Source organism: Microtus pennsylvanicus, chromosome 13 (genome assembly GCF_037038515.1).
Source record: "Microtus pennsylvanicus isolate mMicPen1 chromosome 13, mMicPen1.hap1, whole genome shotgun sequence".
NCBI classification, from domain to species: domain Eukaryota; kingdom Metazoa; phylum Chordata; class Mammalia; order Rodentia; family Cricetidae; genus Microtus; species Microtus pennsylvanicus.
The window spans coordinates 37,748,271-37,776,220 of NC_134591.1; the positions used below are offsets into that span (position 1 = coordinate 37,748,271).

Below are 27,950 nucleotides of genomic sequence, written 5' to 3' on the forward strand. Positions count from 1 at the left end.
TGCTCGCTCTGTGACGTGAGATAGGATCGAGGCTCTCCTGGGGTTTCCCGCGTTAGTCTAGGACACCTGGCTACTGCAGAACACGCACAGCTTTTTCTGCAGCAAAGAGCGTGTGTTTGTGGCCGCGCACACCTGTTCGTGGTCGGGGTACCGCGGGACCGGCCGCCACGCACGGACTGAATCTCCCCGCCGCAAGCTCCTCCCCCGTGGCCGCGTCCACCCGGCAGTGGCCCGGGCACAAGCAGACGCGCTGCTGCGACAGTGGCGGCTACCCCGGGGGCCCTGGCAGCGGCGGGAAGGGGCGGGAGCACTTATGGGCGCGCCCGAAGCCGGAGGCACTAAGAGCCCTAGGCTGCTGTCCGCGCTGCGGCGGTGGCGTGCGAGTCGGCGGCTGTGGAGGACGCGAACAGCTCCCCGGGCAGAGCGGGGTGAGTGTGCGCCCCGCGGATAACGGGGCGGCGGAGGGCACCGGGGTGGCGGCGGGCACTGGGAGGTCCGGGGTGGGGGGGGGGGGGGCAGGCCCGAGGTTCCCAGGCTTCTGCAGGGCAGGGGCGGGTCCCGGTGTGCTCCCCCTCCCCCGCCCTTCGTCTTGTCTTCGGGCTTGGCTCTGCACTTGGGGATTTGTGGGTGACACGCGACAGAATTTCACGCAGGTTGGCTTCCCTCCTGGATCCCACGCCTGGCCCAGCCCCTGCAGTGCGGTACCTTTGGGGCGTTGTTACGATCCCCCCAGGCTCTCTTCCGGGATCTCCCCATCTGCACCCAGCCCATCCCCTTTCCAACCTGTAGGCGCTCGGAGACTCCAGGTTACCCAGAAGCACCGCCACAAGCATTTGCTTTCCAGGCGCAGGCCATTCTGTCCTCTTCAGGGCCTCAACTCATAGCTACTCATCACTCCGTTCATTTTTATCCAGCCCCTCTCTCTGCAAGGACCCGAAGGGAGCAAGATAGGCAAAGTCCTGCGCACGACACCATTTCTAGAGAGGGAGACCGACATTACACTCCTAAAGCCACCCATTCCTGGGAACTGAGCTGGGAGACACGGGTGTGTGGAGGAGGCCCGAGGCAGAGCCAAAAGGAAGCCTCCGACCTGTTGAGTTACTCCAGTAAGCAGCTGGCTAAGCGGTCTACCCGCAGGGAAAACAGCCGCAGGGCTCCGAGGTGCTCAGCGAGGGCTAAGTGAGAGTTGAAGGGCAAGTTGAGGCCGGGGAGGAAGAGTAGACATTTATCACTGGCAGAAAGGCGTCTGAGTAGGGAACAACGTGGTTTATGGGCTCACGGTTTCTCAGCCGGCAGTGGCCATGCCCTCATCTAGCTGCCTGGCTGACTGCCACTCAAAACGCGGTCCCTCCCTCCCGAAGCCTTTCCTGCCACCTGTAACCTCTTCTTTAGAATTTCATCCCCTGCAGGGCGTTTGTGGCTGCCCGTCTGGTATAACAGCTCACACCTTCCCCAGTCCTCTTTACCCTTCACTCCAGTTGAAGTGTGCGTTCGGTACTTGTGTGGGTCTGGTCTCCTCCTTTTTGTCTGTTTTTTCTTCTAAAGATCTTTCCTCTGTGAGGCAGACATGCCCTGATTTAAAATGGCCGACAGATCCAGCCCTGAGCCAGATGTCAACAGAGCCCTATGGTGACATAGCCACCCTTACCCCGTTGCTTTAAGGATCAAATAAATGATTGATTAGGAAGAGCTAATAGCTGTAAGGTGTTGGTGCAGAGTAGGGAGTATAAAACCTGATGAATGTCTTGCAAATATTTATTTATTGCCGTGGACATGAGCTTTTGGTGGGCAGAAAAGAGACCCTTGAGCCCATCATCACTCAGCACCTTGCTGGCTTCTAAAGTTCGTCTTCCTACTTTAATTAATATGCGAATAAAGCTTCCTCCTTATGGCTACCAAGATCTGCTACTGATGGTCAATGGGGCTAAGGATGGTCAGCTTCTTCCTCTAGGTTGTTGGGTCCTGGGATAGCACTAGCTACTCCTTCAGAGACCATGGTATGCATCACCTGATTCTGGGAAGGAAGGAATGGAGAGTTTTAGAATTTTACAGTTCTAGCCTCACCTTTGATCTCAGCACTTGGGAGGTAGAGGCAGGGCGAATCTCTGTGAGTTGTGAAGGCAGCCTGGTCTACAGAGTGAGCTCTATGACACCCAGGGTTATATTTTGAGATCCTGCCTGGAGAAAAACAAAACAAGCAAATACAGTTCGATCCTGAACACAGCATCCTCTGCCTTTGCTTCTGTTCCTGGTTCCTATCGTACGGTCCAGCCACAGCTCTTTAGGCTACACATCCCTGTACATTCCTCTTTTTGTTCCCTACACATCCTGGGGATAAGACTATTATGATATAACTATAAGATGATACTTTTTTTTTGTATGTGCACAAGAGGTTTATTGGGGGAGGGGCGAGTGGGGAGAGGGAATCAGTGAGAGGCTGCCTCGGAGTGGGGACACGGGAGAGGCAGACAGAGCAAGAGAGGAGCAAGAAGGAATTAAATGATACCTAGTAGATTAATTCAAACAAGAGCTTGCTCAGATTTTTATCCTTTTTGTCATTTCTTTTTTCTGAGACATGGTTTCACTATGTAGCTCTGGCTGGCCTGGAGCTCTCTAGACCAGGGCCCACAGAGGTCCCGCCTCTTCTCCTTTCTCAGTGCTACTGTACCCAGTCTTGGTCAGATCTTGAAAACAGGCCTGGAGGAAGAAGGGTAGATGTTATTTACCCCCTCCATTTTGTACTTGAGAGGAAAAGTGAGGGGATACTGAATGCCTTGCAAGAGGACTCACAGCAGGTAACTGGCTAACTCACCCTTTCTGCCAGCACACAATGAACAGATTCCCATGTGTTCACGGAAGTTAAGATGAACTGTCACGTGATGAAAGAAACCCATAGCCCGGCTTTATCGGTTCTGAAAAAGGGCATCTGAAGTTTTCTTCATGATGACGTTGCTATCGCTTGAACACCTCGGGCCATGTTCTCTGATGGCAGAAAGACTATCCTTTTAGTCTGCTGCTAATGAGTGGCCCCAAATTAGACAGCATGATCTTAGCCAGGGGCCCTTAATCTTCCTAAAACTCAACCCATTTATTATCTGCAAGATGGGGATGCTAATTCCCGTGGCATCCTGTAGCTGTGCTGGTTAATGTTTGCGTAGCTCCCAGAGGCTCAGAGAAGGCGAATTTATTTTTATAAATATCAGTCCAGATCTTATACCTCACATCTGGGTAGTCACGGGACTGAAAAGTTTAGTGAGTTGTGGGGAAGACCGTAACTTGCGTCTCTTCGGGCAGCTGAATCTTCTGGGACGGCGAGGCCTTTGGTAGCAGCATTCAGCTCTCTCCCAGCCTGCCCCACAAGTCATAGGGGAGAAAGAAAGCACACAGCTTCGAGGCCTCCTGGCATCTTTTAGTGCATGCTGCTCTTCCAGAGAACTGGAGTGTAGTCCCCAGCACCCATGACCTGACTGGTTGTAACTCCAGTTCCAGGGGATCCAATAACAACTTTTAGTCTCTGTGGACACCCACCTTCATCCCCACATATACATTTAATACAAATACAATCTTAAAACATGCACCTGACTATTTATACGATGGAAATACTTAGAGGGACAGTTACTGGATAAAAATGTAATAAAGTTTTTGTTGTTACTGCTCTTAAAGGATCTTACCACATAGACCTCTGAAGATTTATGTTAATTTATGCTAATTTGTTTCTGGTGAGCTTCTTGATTCCTTTCCGTGTTCTGCTAGGCTTTTTGTTTAAAAGTAGGTAAGTTTATCCTTCCACAACTTCATATAAGTATATAGTGCAATCTGATAGTGTTAGACATTTCAATGCTTGCCTGCTTGATGTGTATAAAATGATGTCGTGGGCCCCTTTAGTGCTTTGTGTTTTTTGGAGATGGTCTCAGGCATCTCAGGCTGGCCTTGACCTAAACCTCCACCTTCCAAATGCCCTGCACAGGCATGCTCCCAATAGTCATGCATGATCATGACAACCATGACCACCACGGTCCTTTGTCTTTTTCGGAGAACTGAATACCTTTGATAGATAGTGAATCTAAGTATCTTTTCACTAACACTGGCCACTCACTCAGGCCTCTGTGAAAAGCCTGTTGCGGACCGTTCCCACTCTTGGTACGTTTCTCTCTCTTTATAGGAATTCTTTCTTTTTTTTTTTTTAAATTTACTTATTATGTATACAACATTTTGCCTCCATGTATGCCTGCAGGCCAGAAGAGGGCACCAGATCTCATTACAGATGGCTTGAGCCACTATGCGGTTGCTGGGAATTGAACTCAGGACCTCTGGAAGAGCAGCCACTGCTCTTAACCACTGAGCCATCTCTCCAGCCCTTTATAGGAATTCTTTAGATATTCTGGGTTCTAATAAATTACTTGATTTCAGTTTAATTATGTAGTGTTTTTATCTTCTTCCACTTCTGGCATCAAATTCAAGACTTCTCCATGAAAGGAGATCAAGCTGTGTGGAGTAGAAATGAACCCTTCCAATAATCCACCCTTCCCAGAGGATGGCTCTTTAATCACACCTCGAGGCTACTAGGTGTAGAAAAGGGACTGTCCAGAGAGTTGGTGCGTTTCTGTTGCCCGGAGAGGGCTCCAGCCCTTGGGATTATGCTAATCATCCCTGAGTTCCTCTCACTAGAGGTCACCTCACCCTGTTGGGTCCTGAAATATGCTATTTCCTGGGAAGACACAGCTAGAACCAGCTCAGTCTGTGCCAGCTCATACTCTCTTCTAGGACAGGAGGACAGCAGAACACATGTCAGCCAGCTTCACTCCTTGTTTCTAACAGTGTGTCTTTTTTCTCTTTTAAATAACATTAAATGGAGATCATGGTTCCTGGAATCAAATGAGATCACATTTCAAAGGAGTCAAAGGAGTTAGGGTGAACAGATGGCTCAGTGAGGAGAGCCCTTGCTGAATAAACAAGGACCCCATTTTAGATCCTGAGCGACCATGTTAGAGCTGGGCGTGACCGATCATATCTGTCACCCTTGTTCCTGAGCACACTAGCATGTACTTGTATAGGTAACACACACACACTCACACACATGCACAGAAAATACAAGATAGTTAAGCCCTGGCAAGTAGTCACCACTTTGAGTGGCAGAGCTTCTCTGCTGACAGTCTCAGGCCCGATTTTTTCCCTAACACCTACTATGCCTACAGGTGCATAACTGTTGAGGGAGGTCTTCCAACTCAGAGGTACTAATAATCCACACTGCTTTAGAGTCACAAAATCAGAAGCTCTGGGGACAGAGCCCAGAAACCTGTCCTTTACTAAGCCCTGAAGTAACTCCAGTATAAGCTAAATTTTGTGAAACTGTCCTATGAGATAGATGGGGGCTTTGTCAAGTGTGGGTCTGAGTCTCAGTTCTTCCATTTGCTACTTGTGGCATGAGTGAGTTGCCAGTATTTCTTGAGGTACCGAGCTCACAGCGATACAGGGGGATGATTGGATACTGCCCTTCCCTCCCGGAGCTGCTGTGAGTTGTGAATGACGTGGAGCATCCGGGCCCTGCTGCTTCTTGTCTGTGTGGCTGTGGTATGTCACCTCGCCTCCCACTCGCCGTCATTTTTCTCATCTAAGATTTGGGATTGTAACATGTGTGTAGTGTTGTATGCCAGCTAAAGAGTGCCTACACACACACACACACACACACACACACACACACACACAAACACACACATATATATGGGGGTATACAGTTTTGTCTATATATATATTTATGTACATACACATAATACATACTTTTAAATTGTTTGTGTGTGTGCACAGATGTCCGAGGAGACTTGGAGGCATCGGTTCTCCCTTCCCACTTTGTTGAGGTCTCTATTGTTTCTGTCACTGTGCTGTGTTCTAGGAGCCGGTCCTGGCTCTGGCCCTGTAGGAGAGCTGGGATTACTGATGGAGGCCACTGTATCTGGCTTCTTGTGGGTTTAGGGGATCAAACTCGGGCCATCAAGCTAGCGCTGCTAGAGCCCCTTTCTCATTGAGCCATCTTCCTGGACTGAACACCCTTGTTTTACAGTCTCCATTTTATGAATAAGAAAAGGGCCAAAGCAGAGGAAGGTTAGATCATGCTCCCACAGGGATATAGTTGCTACCCTGGGGTTTGAACCGAGGCGGCTTGATGGGAGCATCCTTGCAATAAAACCACTACTTGGCAAATGAGTTCTCCAGTAAACATACAAATGACAATAAAAATGAACTGCCTGGCAAGTGGTAGGCATTCTGCGGGTTAACGTCCTTCCTCTTGTTTGGTAGCTTGGCTTCCTGGTGTCTCTGCCTTCCTTGGAGCCATGCCACCTGCCCTCAGGCATGCTCAGGTACACATCCCCATTGCTTGGTAGTGAGTTTTCTCTCTCCATTTTACCTTCCTAACTGCCACTTGGATGCTTGGAGCAAACCAAACAGAGATTCCTGGGTGGAGAAAGACCAAGTGTGGTATTTCCGGGAAAGCCATCACTTTTCTCCAGCATGCTTGTGACTCATGAGTGACTCAGAAGTGGCTTCTAATAAGAAAGGGACTGTGCAGAAATGCCAAGGACTTAGTGGCCAGTGGAGTTGCTGGAGGCATTCCCTAAACCTAGTTATTGAGACGGAGCATCATGACATGACTGGCTATTTAGAATTGCTTTTGTTATGGTTCTATCATAAGCTTGGGGTCAGAGGCACCCCTTAGTGGAAAGACTCAATCCAAGGCTTGTTCTTGTTCCTGAGTGAGGCATGATCTTGAGGCAGGTCAAAACTTCAGAGAGCTTGTCTGGCCCCAACTGTAATGGCCTGAGGATCAGAGATCTAAGGTATATTGTGTCATGAGGGGAACCCCCTTTCCATTTAATAAGACCTTCAATCTCTTTCAACCTGATTTTAAAAAGGAAAAAGAGATATTCAGTTACTCATATACAGTGGCCCAGGCCTATAGTCCCAAGACGGAAGGACTGCTGAATCTTGCGCCCCACCTTTAAAAAAGAGGAGGAGAGAAAATCTGGGTGTGGCTGAGGGTCCTAGCACTTCCGTGGCAGAAACAGGAGGATCATAAGTTTGAGGTCAGCTTGGGAATATAGTGAGATTTTGTCTCAAAAATATAATAAGATGGGGCAGGTGACATAGTTCAACAGCTAAAGGCACTTGCAGGGCAAGCCTAATTTTGAGCTCCTTTCTTGGGAGCCATGTAAAGGTGGCAGATGAGAATAGACTACCCAGAGCCGTTCTCTGACCTCTCTATGACCACGTCGTGGCATGCACTCTCTCTCTCTCTGTCTCTCGGTCTCTGTCTCTCTCTCTCTCTGTCTGTCTCTCATGTTCTCTCTCCAGCACATGATAAACTAAGGAGCAGCCAAGAACAGGTTAAAAACATGCACAGACACAACAATGCATATGTTATGGGGCTTACTGTGCAATCCTTTCAACTCCTTTGTATGCTTGAAACCTTGCAGAAGCAGCGTTGGGGGGGGGGGAGCAGGTATCTGTAGAGAAGGTCACACTTAAAAACACATTACTTCCTTTGAAATATAAATGGCAGCCCTCCTTCCTCCCTCTCCGTACTACTTCAAATCCTGGTATTTCTTCTCTGATGCAAAAGCAATTTGAGTGAGGTAGCTTGTGGGTCCCTGCTCCTTTATACCACAGGCTTTACCTCCGTCCTGGGGTATAATTCTCACAATAAAACCCTACAAACTAATTGCTATTTTCCTTAGTTTATGAGGAAAGCTAAGGCTCAGAGGGCTGACTCAGGTCACCCTATTAATCTTCCAGCACTGACTGTGACCTTCCCTCATGGCATTGTGCTGTACCTTTTCACGTTTGAGGTCACTGTGCTTCATCCAGCCTTATGAGATGGTCTCATTACTGTCTTCAACCCATACGGTTAGAACGGAAACTTTAGAGAGGCTCCAGAACGCACCCTAACTTTCTCTAGGGGCAAGTAAATAGCACAGTCCATGTTTGGATGCAGTCTATTCTGCCTCAAAGCCCTTTTGCCCCCTAATATTCAAACCCAGGTCTGGCATCTGTTTGCCCGAATTAGGAATTCCTCAACTGGAGGCCACAAGCTCCCCAAGACTGAATGTTGGTTCAGCGCTGCATCTTCCTTACGTGTAGAAGAGTTCCTAACACGAATAGTATCGCCGAGTGAAGGGAGGGCATGAGGTCTACAGCATCTCAGCCCCCTGATGCTCCTACCCAGCATAGTTTGACAATCCTCGAAGGAGAACGCCCAGTTCTTGGATGTGATGTACAGGCCCGAGGCTCAGAAGGTGGATATGAAGGAGTTAAAATGAACACAATTGTGATATTCAGCTTTCCATCTCTATAACAAAATATGCGAGATGAATTACAGAGGAACAGGTTGTCCTAAACATTTTTTTTTACATTTATTGTTCATGAGTGCATACGTGCATGTGAAGTTCAGAGGACAACTTTTGGGAGTCAGTTCTCTCCTTCCACCATGTGGGTTCCAGAGATTGAACTCAGGTCCTCTGGTTTGACAACAAGTGTCCTTGCCCCCGGAGCCGTTTCACTGGCCTCGGGAAAGGTTTATCTACTTCAGTCCCTGATAGGTTTGAAAAATTGCTTTGGGTTGGTGGTAAGGCAACATATTATTGAGGATCCCATGGCAAAGCAAAAACAGTTTATCCCATGCCAGGAAAGAGAAAGGGGGTGGTGCTGTGGTCCCATAATCCACTTCAAGACTGTATTCACAGTGGCCTAAAGATCCCCCTCTGGATTCTACCTCTTAAAGGGTTTCCATCCTTCAAATAGCTGTGCCTTTAGACCAAGACTTTATTGCATGGGCTTCTGGGAGACATTCAAGATGCAACTGTCTCAGCGCGCTCCCCTCACTGGCCCCTAACCTTCTAAAGAACAGCAGAAAGCCATTATACATTGCCAAGGGGTAATGGAAACCAAAACCAAATGCTTAAACATTTCCAACTTTACAGGGAGTCTTCAAATGTAAACAGCTAGAAATCAACCCAGGGACCCCCTAGTGACCAAGACAGCTTCTGTTCCGTGGCCATACTTGACTCATGGCTACGGCCATGAGCAGGTGAACACTTATTAGTCATCTTAAATGTGCCCAAGCAGCTGGTAATGACTCCTCACATTGACAGAATGCATTGTTTACCAAGTTCTGCAGCTCTTCTCTTCTTTGGTCTTCCTAGCAGCGTACCAGGGCAGGTGGGATGAGCTCCTATTTATCGGTGAGGAGATGATGCTGGGAGGTTAAGTCATCTGCCCTCACCACTCGGTTGATAATGGCAGACGGGTCTTCAACACCCTTGTCCACTGGAATATCTTTGTCAAGACTGTATTTACCAGGAAGTTCTGAGGATGAGAGTAGCAGATGGATTTCTTTCTGTTGGTTTTCTCTAAACATGGGTCCTGTAGTTCATCAGTTAATCTCTCTGGGCATCAGTTTTTCCAATCCGTAATGGGAAAAAAAATCACACAAAACCAGCTACCAGTGAGGCAACATGTAGTAGAGGAAGGAGGTTTGTGAAGGCTCAGAACTAGAAAAAAATTATTTTTAACTAAAAAGTTATTTTCATGTGTATGGGTGTTTTGCTTATATATAAGCAAGATGTGTGTGTGTGTGTGTGTGTGTGTGTGTGTGTGTACCATGTACATGCCTGGTATCCAAGGAGGCCAGAAGAGGGCACTAGATCCCTGAGCTGTGGGGTGGTTGGTGGGAATCCAACCTGGGTCCTCAGGAACACCAGCCAGTGCTCTTAACCTTTGAGCCATCTTTCCATCCCCTATTTATTTTAAAGGTTTATTTATTTACTTAAAAATTATGACAGTCGTCGATTTTGCATTCATATGTGTGTGCATGTGTATTGTGCTACATGTGTGGAGGTCAGAGGACAATTTGGGGGAGTGGGTCTCTCCTTCTACTATGTAGAGCCCAGGGATTGAACTCAGGTCATGAGTCAGACTTGGTGGCAAGCATCTTTACACAGTGAGTCATCTCACTAGCCTTGAAAAAGCAGCTTTAAACTTGTTTTTCTTTTGTTTAGAGGGGCATGGAGGGCTGTAAGGCAATGCTTTGGGTCAAATCCAATGCCCTGCAAATGCCAGGCAAATACTGTGCCATTGAATGCCACACCCGGCCCTATTTCGAAGTAGAGATGTTTGGAAGACTGTGATAATGCTGCCCCACTTTTCATAAGCTAAACATCCTCTCACTTGGCCACACTGTCTAAAAATGGCACTTGTCACCTCATTGCCACGTTCCGTTATTCCCCGCCTATGGTTTTTTTATTGCTTGTCTGAATTCTCTCACCGGAAGGTAAAAACTGCTACCAGAGCAGGGATGTGCCTGCTTCATAAAGCCTCTGAAACCCTAACAGGTGAAACAGAGGAAAGGAGGGATGTACCTGAGTTGTAGAACGAGACAAAACTCAGTGTGGTCTGAATGGCTAGAACGTTTGCTGGAAGCTTCCTTGCCTTTCGGTAGAGGGATCTCCTGGTCTGGCTTCCTCAGGCTCAGGTTGAGTCACTGACTGGCTGGTTTGCAAAGCTTCCATGCTCATTGATTTAGATCCTGGTGAAGCGGCTTTAGGAATCATGTCTTTGCAGCAGGCACAGGTCACTGTATGGCACCCACTGCTTCTGTATTGAGAGCAGAGCTAGGGTTTGGTCCTGCACACTACAGGGCTAAGAATTGCGCCTGACCCACCCAGAAGTGTTTGTTAAATAAATGAAGGAAGCATCACATGAGTATAGAAGAGGAAGCTGGGGCTCTTAAACCCCCCTCCAAAGTCATTTGAAATAAGTCTCGACCACTGCACAGACCTTCCACGTTCAACACCAAACCGAGTCTCTCTGGAGGCGAAGAGGTACTCACTCCAGGAAAGGGAGAAGGGCAAACCTAGGCTCCAGATCCGGTTCCATGCCATGTTTTGGAAGTCGTGTTTACGTCTGCCTTCATCCTCATCCCTTCCGCTCCAGCATAAGCAAAATTATAACCCTGCACACTGACTTGCATGCCATTATCATAGCTTGGGTGCTCCTGCGTTGAGGGACTTCGCCCCCGGGACCGCTGACTGTCCGTGAATGACAAATCCCAAGGCAGGGTTGCACAGACAGCTGGACTTCCCTACTTTCGTGCAGCACAGGGAGGGAACAGAGAATGAAAGATTCTGAAAATAAAGGTAAGGGGTTGACAGCGGAGGGGCGGCTAAAAGATGCTGGGGGGGGGGTGTCCACAATATGGACCTGTTTAGTTTGTGCTGATGGCTAATTTGATTACTGAGGTCTATTCGTAATTTTTAGTTATGTAATATATGTCCTCTTTAAATGACTGTTTTCTAAATACCATTTCCTTCAGTTTTCCATTTTTGCAGCACTAAATATGTGTATTTTTTTGCATTCTTGAATTAATCTTGACTGAGAACCTATCTCACAGCTTTCTTTATAATCGCTTCCAGAATTTTGATACTTTTATTTTTGGAGGAGTGTTTACAATTGTTAATCATTAAGATGTAGGGTTTCAACCAATTAATGGAATAGCTGGAGAACTTGGTGCTTAAACAGTTCGGGTTTTCTAGACGATCTCCAGAAGAGCGTTCATCTTTTTGGGAGGGACCAGCGGGGAGTCGTCGCTGACCTTCAGAACTGTTTACCTTGCTCAGGGATGTTCAGACGCAAACTCCCCCTATTCCCTGCCCCCTCACCGCCTCTAAAAAAGAAAAAAAAGCACAAAAAACAGAAACACCAGCACAAGAATTCTGTTGAAGGGGAGGGCAAGGACAAAAACAGATTGAAGTGAAAGACCCCTCCACCCCACCCCCGCAACAAGGACTCTGGAGGATGGGGGGGGCTTTCAAGGCCGAGGCCCAGGCAAATTTCTGCCGCAGCGGGAGGGGGGAGGGGAGGAGCAACGGCCCCCGGTTCGTCCCAGAGTACACGTGGTTTAGGGTCCGCACTTCCTTCTGCATCCTTGGCTACCCCCAACCCTGGTGCCCGAAGAGGGGCCTCGCGAGCCCGGGGATAGGCCGCCATCTCCGTGACCCGGGGCTCATGTTGGGGTTCACCAGCTTCGCTTTTCCGCAGCTGCTCAGCGTGCCCGCACGCCCGAAACTGCCCGGGACCACGCGCTTTGCCCTTGGCTAGGCGTGTGTGCAAGTGCAGGCAGGCCGGCGCCAGGTGACCACTTGCTTGTCCCCCGCCTGCCTTCTTGCTCGGTAGTCCGTGTGCTCCCTCCCGCCCCCCGCAGGTGTCTGACCTCTGCTTGTTAAAAGATTCCCTTCTCATGATGAGCAGTGGTTTATGCACACTCACATACAGGAGAACTTCCAAGCAAAGAGACCGTGAGTCGGTTACATGTGATGGATGCCAGGGGCAGGGCTAGCTTTCCAATCTACCAAAGGCAAGGCAGCGTCTTAATGGATCCTGGCTTCTCCTGGCTTTAAAAGTGACGGGGTGGGGCCTGAGGTTGTTGGCAGCGGGGACTTAAAGGCTTTGGACCCTTCACATTCACGCATTGATCCATGTGGTTTTGATGTTTAAATTTTAATTAAGCAGTCCCAGGGTGGAAGAAACAGCTGTGTGAGGCCCTGGTGAAAGCGAAGAGGACAGTTCACTCCTGTTTCCCGGCCAGCTGCCACTCGTGGACAAATAATGCCTGTGTGATCTAAGTATTCAAAATCTGTTCCAAGAGAGGGCTCTTCTTTGCTAGTTGCAGTGGCTGGAGAAATGGAGAACGGGGAAAGATTTGCCTATTTGTCAAGTCATGCTAGGCCATTGACATGACTTAGAAAGAAAGCTGCCTGAATCAGAGGCTCAGGCCCAGCCCAGCATTTGCCAGCGTTCCACCTCAGAGCATCAGCATGCTTGAAGCCTGAGGTCTCTCTTCTGCCCTTTTTGATGGGAGCTGGTATTTGGAATTTTTGCTTGGGCTGGCGATCCAAATAGACATGTTTTGGCTTGTTCAGCTATCTCTCAATAAAGATGGGGGCCAGACTCTTGGTTTCCTTGGGTCTTAGTTTCTTTATCTCCCAAGCAGAAAAATGTTAGTTAGATGATGTTAATATATTTTCGTTTCCAGTTTGTGGGGGATTGGGTAACAACTGAGCAACATTTTAGGCAGGCACATAGGATAAATTTATCTTAGAAACTATCGCACGTACGTGACTGACCTGTTTTCGGGAGCTTCTGTTTCAGGTAGTTATGTTTGTGTGTGCAGACAGGCGTTGTATTCTGTTGTCATGTTTGTATTCTTTGAGTCCTCACCAAAACACACCGGAGAATGATGAAACTTACAAATTTCGTTTTCAGAGTCTGTAACATGCAATCACACTTGTGCAAGGGTGCTATTTGTCTAGAGAGGAAGAGTCAACAATCTCCCTCTGGTTTGCAAAGGTGTCTAAGACCCCAAACAGGTCATGAGTTAATGTATGTCTAGGGCCTCCCAAGGGCCTTCCAGGTCATTTTCTTTCTGTGTTGCGAGATGGGTCTGTGTTGAAGAGTGGATTTGAGTGTGTGTGAGAGAGTGTATGAGGTAAATGTATGCACACACACACACACATACACACACACACTTAGCTGTTTTAATTGTCTTATACATATGATATTTTGTGGCTGGCAAAGCATTTTGAGATGACGTTCTAAAGAGGCCTAAGTTCTAAAAGGCCTCCATAGTTAAAAACCTCGCTGGGCTGTCTGAGATGTACTGAGAACAGGTAAAGGAAGGAAGGCAGTTATTAAACCACAATCCCACACTTCCGGAACACAGTCATGTGACCAGAGCTCTTCAAAGCTCAAGTTCTGTTTGCCAACATACTAAGCATGTAGGCTCCAACTACCTCTTGCAGTTTTACCTGGTTCCTCTGTTTGTCTTTACGAGGAAAGTGGCTTCTAAACCATTCCTACATTTTGGTTCTTTTCCAGGGATCCTTCTCAGCATGAAGACTCTACATGTTTAGTAGATTTATTTCAGATTCAGGTCAGGTTAGGTGAACTAAGTAGATATCGACAAGCACGGCCGCTGATTTTAGTAATAGACATCCTAGAGCCTATTTAATGAGCAATGAGTTTGTGAACCAGGTACTTTACATATTGTCCCAGTAGATACCTAAAGAAACGAACTAACATTCTTCTGTGCAGCATAAAGACAGAAAGCGGTAGAATTGGATTTAAACCCAGGTCTTTTCACCTCACAAAGCTTCTCAGGTAGGTAGGGGTTTGCAGACAAGTCACTCCACTAGCTTTAAAAATTTAAAGTTAAATTTTTAATTTAATTTAAAAATTTAAAGTTAAAATTTTAATTTTAATATTAAAAATTTAAAGTTAAAATTTTAATTTTAAAAATTTTAATTTAAATTAAAGCTAATTTAAAAATTAGCTTAAAAATTGTTTAGGGGCTGGCGAGATGACTCAGCAGTTAAATGCATGTATTGTTTTTGCAGAGGACCTGAGTTTGATTCCCAGCACCCACATCAGGCAACTCGTAGCTGCTTATTACTCAAGCTCTAAGGGATCTGATGCTCCTCTCACCTCCTCAGGCACACACACACACTCACACACACATACACACACACACACACACTCACACACACACACATACACACACACATGTTTACATAAATAATAACAAAAGTATAAAGAAGATAAAATTGCCTATAGCTATATTAGAATTAATTTACCTTGTATAAAGAAAAGAAATATGAACCCTAGAAAGTATAATAATGGCTTTTGACTAATTTTCTAGTTTGTTTGAAAAATAGACACGTTAAAGTCTGTGAACTCATCACTAAGGTCTTAGAAGAAGAGATATGAAAGAACAAGAGAGCACGATTTGAAAAAAGGGGAGTAGATTTTTTTATACAAAAGACAGAGAAAATATTTCCCCTCCAATGTTTCTGTATTTTAAGGGATATTATTTAATATTAACAAATAAAATATTCTACGAGCAAATGAAGAAGCGCCTAACATATTTGAATGTGCTGAGGCTAAGATTTGAGCACTCTCGGGGGACAGGGACCTGGATGCTCTCACTTAAGATACTGCAGAATCAGACTGGGAGCTGAACAAGGTCGGACCCAGACTTGAGGCCTCACATATTACATATGGTCTCTATTCAGCCATCACAAAAAGTATAAAGACAGGCTAGTTTTTATTTTTCTTAGCCATCATGACCCCTTTGATATCTTCCAAGAAGACACACTTTCTTCCAAGGGCTTTTTGTCATGGCCGCTTTTGCCTGGTTGGGCTGGTGAAAGGATATTTTTACAGGAAGGACCTATAAATATCACATGATTTCTCAGGGGTCCAGGGCATGTGTTAAGGCAGACTGAAAATTTGCCCGTGCCAAAGGTTATCAATGGAAGCAGGAAAGCTGCTAGTAAGTTTTTCATTGGGTAGCATTCACCGGCAGAAACCGGAACTGTTTGAGTTAGCCTGTGTGAGCTTTCAAATGTTTTGCTGAAGAGAGGTGAAGTTTTGCTGAGTGTAGAAGATATGTTGTTCTTATACACACAGTGAAATTTCCAGGATTAAAAGTACTATCAAATCTAAGAAGTTTATAATACTTAATTTTGTTCCAGAAAAATCCGCCTAAAGCAATGTTGCATGTTTTGGAAGACAGTGGGAAGAAATTGCAACATAATTTATCTTTCTCATTCAGTCTACATACAGGTGCAAGGACCTGGCTATACTGTAACATGGTTCTGCCTGAGTGCTTACATGTTGCAATGCATATATTTTATTACTGAAGTGTTATTTAATTTTTGCTTTATGCATGTGCATGGCTACATTGTAACATAGTTTTGCCTGAGTGCCTACGCATTGCAATGTATATATTTTATTATTAGTGTGCTATTTATTTTCTGCTTGAAGCATGAGCATGTGTGGGCATACATGTAGAAGCCAAAACAGGATGCCAGGTGTCTTCCTCCATTCCTCTCTGTCTTATTGCTCTGAGCTAGGGTCACTCACTGAACCGTTTTTTGCTAAGCTGACTGGACAGACTTCTCTTATCTCCAGCTCCCCCAGCACCCTGCCAGTGTTGGTTTTTTTTTTTTTTTTTTTTGCATAGCTGATTGCAATTTGAACTCAGGTCCTTAAGTTTTCAGAGCAAGTGCCCTTACCCATCAAGTATTTTTCCATTCTTGCTGATTTTTTATTTTTATTTTTTGGATACAGGGTTTCCCTGTGTAGCCTTGGCAGTCCTGGAACACTGGAGCACATTCTCTCCTTCTTTCTCCCTCTTTGCATGTCTCAATTTAGATGATTTAGATGTCACTCAATTCTAAGAAACTTTTTATTTGCTTGCTTGTTTTGTTTTTTGGAGACAGGATTTCTTTGGGTAGCCTTGGCTGGCCTAGAACTAGCTCTGTAGACAAGGCTGGCCTCGAACTCACAGAGATCTGCTTGCCTCTGTTTAGGACTCCCAAATGCTGGGATTAAAGGCGTGCAGCACCACCACCCAGCTGAACATTTTAATATTTATATGCAAAATGGTTTGGTTTTGACTCCCTTCCTCTTTTTGTTTAGGGTTTTTTTTTGTTTGTTTGTTTTTTTTGCAGTGCTGGAGATCAAACTCCGGGCCTTGTGCATGTGAAGCAAACACTTTTATCTGTACCTCTCATTCTTTACCCTCCTGCTTTACAAGAGTTAGAGTCCACATTAAAACTTCAGAACAGTATTTAGCCATTCTGTAATTTTGGTGCCTTTAAAACAGATGGAAACAGTATAGCACTGTTTTGATTGAAATTGAGCTGAGGAGAAACTACACTATTTTCCTGTTTCTTTCACTTTTGAGACAAGATCTTGCCAAATGTCTTCAGCTCACATTGGCTTTGAACTTGGTTCATCCCTGGCTGGCCTTTGACCTGATTGTCTGCCTCAGTCTCCTGAGTGCTGAGGTGCTGAGCAAAGCGCCATCACGTCCAGTGGAGACACTGGGACATCAGGGATGTAAATTGCTGATGCCACTGGTTACGGATTCTCCTCCGCGCTACTGCAGTTGCTTTGAGTTGTTCCTGGGATACAGAAATGCGATGCATTTTTATGTGCTGGCTTTGTTCCGGCGATCTCACTAAATACACTTATTAACTTGAATAGTTTCTAGATTTAGAAGGATTTCTTATGTTGACATTTTTCTATAATTAAGACAATTTTATTTCCTCATTTCCAATTCTTACACATTTTTAAACCTTTTCTTCCTTAGGCATTAGCTAGGCTCTCTCTTCAAATGATGAATAGAGGCTGACATGATGGCTTAGTGGACACGCTCTTGCTGCCAAGCCGGACAGCCTGAGTGTGGTTCCTCAGACCCACATGGCAGAAGGAGAAAAGATACTTTCGTTTGAGGCTGTAGCTTTTTCTTTGAGCATGGCTGTTTTGTAAATCCTGAAAGTTTTGTGTCATAATTAGTTACTATAAACTATTTTAATTTTTATTACAATTTTTTTTTAACCCAGAGGGTCACATAGAAGTGTACGTCATTACTAGGGAATTGAAGTGGTTCTGTCTAGTTACATATTTTACTATCGAGTTCTCATTTACTTCTACTGTAGTGAGAGGACAGACTGTGGATATATTAGTTCTCAGAAAAAATTTGAGAGGCCCTACATATGGTTGACTTATATATGTTTATAATATTATTACATATGGACTTTAAAATATGTGGTTACTAAAATTGCTTGGTTCTATGTTTTAGGTATGTTGATTATTTCATTTTTTCTTACAGAGTTTTTTTTGTTTGTTTTCTGTCTTTGTGTATGTGTGTGTCTGTGTGTCTGCGTGAGTGAATGCTGTGTGTATCCAGGTGTCAGGAGGACGTCAGCTCTCCTGGAGCTGGAGCTCAAGGGCTGTGAGCTGATGTGGGCACTGGGAAGTGCACTTGTGTTTTTGGAAGGGCAGAATGTACTTTTAGCTCTGAACCGCCTCTCCAGAGTACTTTACCTTCTTCAGATAGGGTCTCATTCTGCAGCCCAGGCTGGCCTTGAACTCACAGTAGCTGTTGTGACTCAGCCTCCCAAGCTGGGATTGCAGGTGTGAGTCACCTAGCCCTGCTGGCCTTGGCACTTCGTTTTCCTTTTCTGGTGTTGCCACAGAGCCTGGCTTGGCTTTTGCTGTCTAGAGCAGGCTGGCCTTGATGTTGTACCAGTTCTCCTGCCTCTGCCTCCTGGGTGTTAAGATAACAGTTGGGAGCCACCACTCCCAGGTCACCTTTGCCTTTTGAAGGGTATGTAAGTGCCACTGGGTGTGTGTAATTCTGGGAGAAGCCGAGAAGGTGGCATGTACCATGGAGGCTGAGTTGGGAGGGTTATTTGAGCCCAGAAGTTCAAACTGGGAAACAATGAGACCCTGTCTCAAAACAACCCCCCAGCCTAATCCCCAAACCAAACCACCAACAAAACCCCAGCTGACAGATGTCCTATTCAGTATTTAAATGTTAAAATAAACAAACAACATTTTGAGTTTTTATTGACATATAGACATTGTGCATAGCAGTAGGGTTTAAATGGTTAAGTCAGAAGTTGTTTTAGGCTTGCTTCAAACCTTTGCCAGCACCCAGCATGCATTGCGTGGGTTTCCTCCCTGGTTTCAGTGCCGTGTGCTATATTAATTGGAGTCAGGAGCTTCCTGTCCTATCTGGCCATTGACTTGGCTCCTTCTTTGATCATCTATGCTTCTAGGACCCCTCTCTTCACTTACGTATGGTGGCTCTTGAGTCATCAGGAGAGTAAAGCGCTCTCCCTGCTCACCTGACCTAGATCTGGAAGGCAACGTGATCGATGGTGCATGGTCGTGGGTGCTGTGGAAAGGGTTTCACGTTTTCTATTAAAATTAGACAAAGAAACAAACTGGCACTTTCCTTCCGTCTCTCTTGATGAGCGTCTCTACTCCACTGCTAGCATGGAAGATGTGCCACTCAGGAGGGCCTGGGGTGTCGCCCTGACCTGTCAATTATCTGACTGTGGGTTTAAGTGCCATCAGTTCGTGGAAACACGCTGAGCTGAACGTGCACTCCGTTCCCTCTTCCGTGCATGTGTTACACACCTGAATAAAAATTGTAAAAGTGGATGGTTTGATGGGAAATGTCTTTTTTATTTTTTTTAATTTTGATTTTGAGGAAGGTTTTCATTATTTAGTTTTGGCTGGCCTTGAGCTTAGATATGTTCACCAGGTGAACTTGCAGCCATCCTTGGGTCTCTGTCTCCTGAGTACTGTGATTACAAAAAACGAGCCAGCATTCCCCGATGTTGTCAAACAACAAAGAAAGCTTGAGGACCACTCAAGGTCAGCTTAATTTTTATGAATGAGGTCACTGGGAAGGGGGATATTACCTGGAAGCTGTGGATGTCTCAGAACCCATGGTCAGGCCTTCTGATTCGTGCTCTTTCATAGCTTTAAACTCACTGATAGCCAGCACAACATGGGGACCTGAGGATGCTCTCATACCCCTACTGCATCCTGCATGAGGCAGCACTTCCCCCTTTCTGCTTTTCTCTCTTGTCCTCATTCTTTTTCCAGCCATTTAAAAACAGACACTTATTTCAGACTGCAACCGCGGAGCTGCTTCTTCCTTTTTAAATTATCACCTAAGAATCATTTGGTCACATATGCGAGAGAAAGAGACACACAGAGAGAGACAGAGAGAGGGAGACTTTGTGCTTGTGAAACATGACAAGAACCTGCTCTAAGGTATGGCTGATCTTCTCCAGGCCATTTTTAGTTTGGTGTTGTGTTGCTTAACTGTAGGATCCTTCTTCCAAGTTGAGGGGGTGGTTGTAGTTTGCAGAAATTGAACCGGCTGTAACTCCTACTGCTGCAAGATAAATTGGGAAAATCTGGGAAGGTGTTAGGAGAAGAGAGGCCCCTGAGGAAGGCACTTGCCTTAATGCCACAACAGTAGGATAAAGAGCTGGGTTTGGTGGCACTCAGGAGGCAGAGACAGGTGGGTCTGTGAGTTCGAAGCCAGGCTGGTCCACATTGCAGGCTCCAGGACAGCCAGGGCTACACAGAGAGAACCTTATCTTACAAACAAATGACACCTCCACCCTGAGAAGAGTAGGTTAAGAGAAGAAAGACAGTGGTAGATCTCTTTCTCTCTCCCCTTTGAGACATAGCCTGTCGAGGATATAGTGACGGGATCTTTAGCTTGTGAACCCATATGTTAAAATTAAACTATAAATCTCTCAAAATTAACCAATAAGTATTAATGATTACTAAGATGTTAGCAATCAACACTGTTACTATCCTTAATATTAACCTCAAGGTATTAATATATATATATATATATATATATATATATATATATATACATATACACATATATGCATATCCATATATCATGTACTGTTAGCTTTCTGTCACTGTGATAAGATACCTGAGAATACCTTATAGGAGGGAAGGTTATTTTGGCTAACAGTTGTAGAGTATTTAGTCCTTGATCATTGGCCTTACTGCTATGGGGCTTTGTTGACACAGTGTATCATGTTGGGATGATCGGACCATGTTATGGATAAAGCCTATTAACATGGCAGTCAAGGAGAAAGAGGGGGAGCAGATACACAGAGAGAAACAGGACCCAGGATCCCAATATTTCCTTCAAGAGCATGCCTCGGTTGCCCAACTTCTTTCCACAAAACCCTTCTTCTCCCAATGATTTTGCCACCTCCCAAGGCTTTTAGCATATAGATCTTTGGGTAAGGCTTAATATCCAAACCATAACAATATCTACATGGACCTGTGTGTACATATATGCACGTGTGTGCATGCACACACACACATGCTCAGCTTGGAACTGGTAGCCATCAGGCTAGACTGTGTGTTTCCCACATGCTATTCCTTCTGCTTGATCAGTATTTCCCCCTCTCCTGTCAGCTTGGCTCAGGGTTCTCCTCGTTTTAGCACTGGAGTTGTCTCCAGGGCTCTCTCTGACTCCAGGTCTGGCCTACAACCTACTCCCAGGGACTTCTGAATTTTCTCTTACATGACTTTTATGTTTTAATTGCTGTGTAAAATCTGAACATACCTTGGTCCCTTAGTACCTGTTTTCGGGGGTGTGGGATAGAGAAAGAGGAAAAGAAGGTAAGGAAACAGAGGGAGAAAACTTAAGTGGACAAGTCCCTTACTTTCCTGGAGCCTCATTTCTTTGTGTGTGTGTGTGTGTGTGTGTGTGTGTGTGTGTGTGTGTGTGTCATATGTGTAGACGTAAGTCACAAAACAATCAATCCCATACCAGTTTGGAATGATTAATAAAAGGGTTATTTATTTAAGGGGGAAACTTACAGATCACTGTCCTAGACAACAGTCCTCTGCGTGACCAGGAACAGAGTCTAGTAGCCGGAAGTAGAGCTGGAAGAGAGAGAGAGAGAGAGAGAGAGAGAGAGAGAGAGAGAGAGAGAGAGACAGAGACAGAGACAGAGACACAGAGAGAGAGAGAGACAGAGACAGAGAGAACAGGGCTACCACTGCTTTTTAAAGCAAAAGAGACCATTCCCAAGTGGGCTGGTATCTTAAAGGCTATTGGCTGAAGGAGCAGAAGGAGCTCCCACAGCACATATGTAAAACGATTTCAGTTCCTTTGATGTTTTTAAGCAAAATGTTGTGTTTAATGCATGTGGAGGCTTTTAAAGCCAGGAAAACAGTACACCAATCGGCCGGTCCCATGTTCCTCCTCTGGATCTAAGGAGAGGACTAAGGCCAGTTGTCCTCGGATGAAGGAAGTGGTGATGAGAGCTTAGGCTGGGCTGCCAGGGAGAAACTGTTAAATGTCACCAGACAAGAAGGGATGGAAGGACTTGTGAACCTTATCCATTTGGCTCTGGGGACAAAAAAATTAAAAAAATTAAAAAATCAGGGAGCTCTGTCCCCAGAGCCAAAGCGAGTCTGAGGAAAGCAGCCATGGTTACAGGCAATGAGCCAGTGGACCAGGTGGATGTTGTCTTTCCCATTCCTAAGAGACTTTGTCAGGATCAGACTCCATGGGAATCTCAAACTCCTTGAGGTCATTTTATCTCATCACAGTTACATCCCTGTTGGTTCATACGGAACCTAGCACACAGGAGCTATTCCTTGAGTCTTTGCTAAATCATTCATTTGCGGCTTATTGTGCTTTTGACTTAAACAATGAAAGGGCAACAAGACCCAACCAGCTCACATCACAATACCTACCCACAGTGCCTGAGCAGGAGAGTGGTGAGCTCAAGTCTGCTTCACTACACAGCTAAAAAGACATACACAAACAGACGAAAACCACCTCCAACAACAATGACAGCACAAACAAAAATCAATAAATTATAGAGTTGCAGGATATTTCAGAAACGCAGAGTCAAGTCCTGGACATCCTTTCTGTTCCCTCCACGTAAAACTTTATTACTTATCTGCACATGTGAGCCTGTGCATCTGTAAGCTTGTGTGCAGGCATGAAATTGATGTCAGATGTCTTGTTTGATTGTGCTCCAGCTTATTTATCGAGGTGGGATATCTTGCTGAGCCCAGAACTCCCAACTTGGATAGTATAGGTAGCCAGCCCACCCCCAGGTCCTCCTGTCTCCTTGAACCTTATTATATGCTCCATTAAACCTCCTATGCCGCTCTAGTACTGTGTCAGAGAGAGGAATCTGACACTTGTACATCACCGAGTTATTTACATTGTATGAATCACACATGAACTCATCCATGTGTTAGTGTGTAGAGCTTTGTGCAACTTTTTAGCATACTTGTGATCTTGAGTAACCACTACTTCACTCAAAACAGTCAATTAAATCATGACTATAGACTTCCCTGTGTTATTCCTTCATAGCCACCCCTTTCCTTTAATCTAGGGTACCCAAATCTATTTGTTCTTCATCTTTATAGTTGTTACTTTGTAAGTTTTACAAAATGAAGTCATGAAGTCTGCTGGGCTTTTTTCCCTCAGCCTGGTTTCCTCGAGGATAAGGGAGGTAATGTGAACTTACGGTCCGTGGTACGCCCACACCACGGCTTGTTTAAAGATGCGTGAGTCCTTTCCAGGTCCTGCCTATGGGGAACCAACTTCCCGTGTGAAGCTAAGATTTCATTTCCATCTGAAAAAGAGCTCAAGACCGTATTATTTGCTGGATTATATGGTAAAGACGTTCTTTTAATTCTAAAAGGCATTGCCAGGCTGTTGACCAAAGTGTTTACCATTTTCCACTCCTGTGAGCGTGTGCCGTCGTAACTATGCCTCATCTAGCCACTACCATGGGTGTGGAGTGATACTCAAATGATCTACTTTTCCACCAAACAAACTTACGGGTTCTGAACTCAGCTTTCCGGCTCTCAAAAAGCCTCTTCTGTGGTTTCCAAACTGTTTCTTAACTCTGTTTCCTGCCTTAGGTGTCTTCCCTCGGAACCTGAGTCCCAGGGTCCATTGCAAGCCCTCCACCCTCCTAATTCCTGGGGAAAGTCACAAAGCTGAGTTCCTGCCAGAACTTGAGCGTTACGACTCCTGTACACCCCTCTCTGCTACCTCGGTGTCTCCCTTCCATTTATGGGAAGTCCTGCTCCAAATGTGCCCCCCCCCCCATTATCAAGCCCTCTTCTCTCAGGTGCTCACTCCATCCATGAGCAAGGTCAAGACCCTTCAGCCTGAAGCACCTCAGTGTCTTTACACCACAGCCTTCCACATCATCCATCTCATCCCACGACCTCTTTTGTGGAAGGGCCAGTTGATTATGAGTGTTGGGGCCACTGGACTAGCAGAATTCTCAGTTACCAAGAATGGGGATAATTTTGGTTTTCTCCTTTGATCATTTATAGTATCCATCACTTCTTAAGACTAAGAAGTCCACAGACGGCTAGGCACCACAAGAGAAATGACAGGAAGGAGGTGTGGTTTTCGTGTAACTCCTTTAAGGATGCATTTGATATAAAAATGTTACAGAGTAGGTTAGTGCTTTGAAACAAAGTTGCTGCTGGCTGCTGGTTTAACACAGGATGGTTACAGGTCTGCCTGAGCTTGGCCGCCTTTAGAATCATTGTGGAAAAACACGACAGGTATGTCTGTGAGGGCATTTCAAGAAAGGTATAAGGCCACAAGTAACACAAGCAGTTCTGTTCTATAGATGGGGTCCCAGACTGAATAAAAATGAGAGAACAAGTTGACTGTGAATTCAATGTGACAGCTGCCCCACGCTCCTGCCACCATGCTTTAAATGCCTGATGGACTATATTCCCAAATTATGAAGCAAGGTAAACCTTTCTCCCTTACGTTGCTTTGGTCAGATATTTTGTCACACTAACGAGAACAGAAACTAACACACGTGTGATTTCACATTTAAACCTAGAGGTAATCCCCAAACTAATGGTTTAAACACATTAGTAATAACCTCAGAGTACTCAAAGTGTGTCTATGTTGCATTCTAGAAAAGAAATTAAAAAATTTCCCCTTGAATAATTTAACCAGGAGTGAGCCCATATTTGAATTCTCTACTCATTTCTCCCTGTGTTGTCCATCAACTCCTGCCTGTTGTTTGAGTCTATATCTATGCCTGCCTGGATGCTGTCTTGTCTCTCCCCTGTGTCTGTGTCTATGTCTTTTCCAACATTTATGGTGGATATTTGCTTTGTAAGGTTGTTTTCAATCTATTTGCTGTTTCTAGTGTTTATTATTATAACACACACACACACACACACGCACACACACACACACACATGTGTGCACATTACCCATGGGTGAGAATGTGGAAGAGTATATAATTTAAGATTAAAGCTATGCATTAGCTTAGGTTGTAAAAGTTGATTACATGGGACCCCAAGGCAAGTAAGGTTGGCTGTCACATTGTTCTTTGAAAAGCAGGTTAAACAAACAGGCGGAATACACACCAGGATAGCAATCTTAAGTCATAAGTGACCTCAATGTGTATTATTAACTCTGGCTGTGAGGTCCAGTAAAATTTCCAGCCTCTTAGGATGCAAGAGATATTTTTATAACAATGTTTTGCCACATAGAAGTAGGTATTAGTATATCTGTTCTGTCGACGGAGGCATTGATTAGTGCTGAGACCTAACCCACCCAAAGTCAGACAGGTCGTAGGTAGGTCATACCAACTGTCCCCCAAAGGCTCATGCCTTGAAGACTTGGTCCCCAGCAGATGGTGTTATTGTAGATGGTGGAAGCATTAGGAGGGGAAGCCTAATGGAAGGGAGGTGGTCACTGGCAGTATACTCCTAAAGGGAGTTTGGGAGCCCTGGCTCATCTTTTCTCTCTGCTTCCAAGTTGGTACGATATAACAACTTTGCTTGACCAATGCCCTTCACCATGACCTCACTGCAGGCCCCAAAGCAATAGAGCTGACTGGACAAGGATGGAAACTTCGGAACCTGTGGGCCCCAAATAAGCTTTTCCTCTTTGTCTTTCCTTTCCTTTCCTTTCCTTTCCTTTCCTTTCCTTTCCTTTCCTTTCCTTTCCTTCTTTTCTTTTCCTTCCTCCCTCCCCATCCTTTCTCTCTCCTTCTCTCTGCTCAATGCTCCCTTCCTTCTTTCCTTCCTTCCTTCCTTCCTTCCTTCCTTCCTTCCTTCCTTCCTTTCCCCCAGATCTCACCATTTCTTAAGTAGACTTCCAGCCAACCCTAACTCACTCCTCACACAGAGCAGTGGTTCTCAGCCTTCTTAATGTTGCAGCCCTTTAATACAGTTCTTCATGGTGTGGTGACCCCAACCATAAAATTATTTTTGTGGCTACTTCATAACTGTAATTTTTCTACTATTATGTATCATAATATAAATATCTGTAGTTTTTCATGGTCTTGGGTAACCCCTGTGAAAGGGTCGTTCAATCCCCCCAAAGGGGTCACGACCCACAGGTTAAGAACCACCAACAGAAAGCCACTGTGCTGTCAAATCCTGAGTCTTTAGAGGATTCCAGGCCAGGAATTAGCTTCCTTTAGTCTGGTTTTCTCCTCTAAAATTTATTGCTGCTTACCTTTGAAGACATAGTAGAAGGAAAGGCAGAACCAAGAAGTTCATATCCAGTGTGAGATTCTATCTTAGTCAGGGTTACTGTTGCTGTGATGAAACACTGTGACTCAAAAACAACTCGGGGAGGAAATGGTTTATTTGGCTTACTTACCCTGGATCACAGTCCAGAGAGGGAAGCCAAGGCAGGAACTCAAACTGGGCCGGAACCTGGAGACCGGAGCTGATGCAGAAACCGTGGAGAAGTGCTGTTTACCCACAGGGCTTGCTAAGCCTATTTTCTTCTAGAACCCAGGAACACGAGCACAGGGGCGGCCTCACCCATAATTGGCTGGGCCTTCTTCCCCTATGGGTCATTTATTAAGAAAATACCCCGCAGGCTTGTCTGCTTAGAGCCCAATCTTCTAAAGGCATCTTCTAGACTGAGGCACCCTCCTCCGGGATGACTGTAGCTTGTGTCGAGTTGGCAAGAAAGTGGCCATCACAGATCCGTGCCTCCTGACGGCATCTGGAGACAGAAGTACAGGTGGCAGGCAATGAATCAGAACACTGTGGAAATGGGCCCAGCCAGAGTCTTCTTGGGAGGCGAACTGCCAAATTTTGGTTTTGGAAACTTTGTAATGATTTTTGAGTGTGTTGATGCCAAAGGAAAATTGGCCTTTAAAGCACCTTTATAATAATTCAGCGCTAAAAAGTACATATACCTTCTGAGCATGCAGGTTTTGTTCTTATGTAACTTGACTCCAAGCCAAGTGGCATTGAGACCCCTTTGAGTCCTCACTGTCTCCCCTATGCACAGCATAACTCCAGGTCTGAGGGATCTCGCTGTAAATTAGTGCCGTGGTTTTGAGTGTTGTGTGGAGGAAATGATCTGGTGTATCATTTGCTCCGGTGTCTTTCACTCAGCTCTGCTTGTGAGATTCGTCGGCAGTGTGTGGAACACCCATTCTCATTCCCACACGGCTCTCTGAACACACGACTGCAGTATTTGGACAAGTGCTCTGGTGATACGCTGCTTTGGTCTGTTCTGAATATACACATATGCATCGTTGGTCCCGCCCATGGATGCATCTCTGTGGGCTAGTTCATGAGTATGTTAGCTTTTGTCACTGTGAGGAACAACTCGAAGGAAAATGTATTTATTTTGGCTCATGGTTTCAGAGGTTTTATTCCGTGTTCTTGGATCTATAGGAAGAAGCAAGCACCATGGCAACAGGAGCCTGTGGCAGAGGTGCCCACCTGTGAGAAAGGGAATAGCAGGAGAGAGAGAGAGAATGCCTGGTCTTCTCTCTTTGCCTATTTTATTTTCTTTAGTTATTTTTGAGACAGAGTCTTATGTAGCCCAGGCTGGCTTTTGATTCCTATAAAGCCAAGATAATATTCAACTTTTGATCCTTATGCCTCCACCTCCTGGGGGTTGGACTTATAGGCTGCACCACCATGCCTGGATTTATACACTGCTGGGCATCAAACTCAGGGCATTCTACATGTGAGGAAAGAACTGTATCATTTTATGCATATCCCTGGCTCCCATATTTCCTTTCTGTTTCTGTCAAGATCCCTAACCTATGGGATGGTTGCTGCCCACATTTCAGGACATTTTCTCCCCTTTGTTAATACTCTCTGGAAACACCTTTATTCCAGGCATTCCTCAATCCAGTGAAGGTAATAATCAAGAGTAACTATTAAACTTGTGAGATGACCCTATGGGTAAAAGAACTCCCCAGCATGCCTGGTGACTTGATCCCTCCAGGTGACAAATGAAGACTGAGTCTTCAAAGTTGTCCTCTGCTCTCCACATGCCTGCTCTAACATGTGGAGCATGTGTATACACATACAAACCCCAAATAAATAAAGGTAATGATTATTTATAAAACCAACCTGTTACTCCTAGAAAACTCAGCAGGTGGTGCAAGCCTGGCCGTCTGAGTTTGATGCTGGAACCCACGTAGAGGTAGAAGGAAAGAACTGACTCCATTAAGTTGTTCTTTGACTTGAACTTGTGCCTTGTGCCATCTGTG

The 27,950-nt window shown here is 45.4% G+C and overlaps 1 protein-coding gene across 4 annotated transcripts in view; it reads left to right on the plus strand.

The window, feature by feature from the left end:
* Window positions 1-213: 213 nt before the first annotated feature.
* Window positions 214-27,950, plus strand: part of Dnajc6 (DnaJ heat shock protein family (Hsp40) member C6) — a 155,649-nt gene continuing 127,912 nt past the window's right edge. Inside the window, exon 1 of one of the 4 annotated variants that reach the window (XM_075945856.1) lies at window positions 214-428. In XM_075945856.1, coding sequence (XP_075801971.1) covers window positions 314-428 — 115 coding nt within the window. In that variant the 5' untranslated portion in view covers window positions 214-313. Of the gene's footprint in view, window positions 429-10,730; window positions 11,187-27,950 lie in introns of those variants that run through there. The other 3 variants (XM_075945857.1, XM_075945858.1, XM_075945859.1) reach the window with 3 other exon arrangements.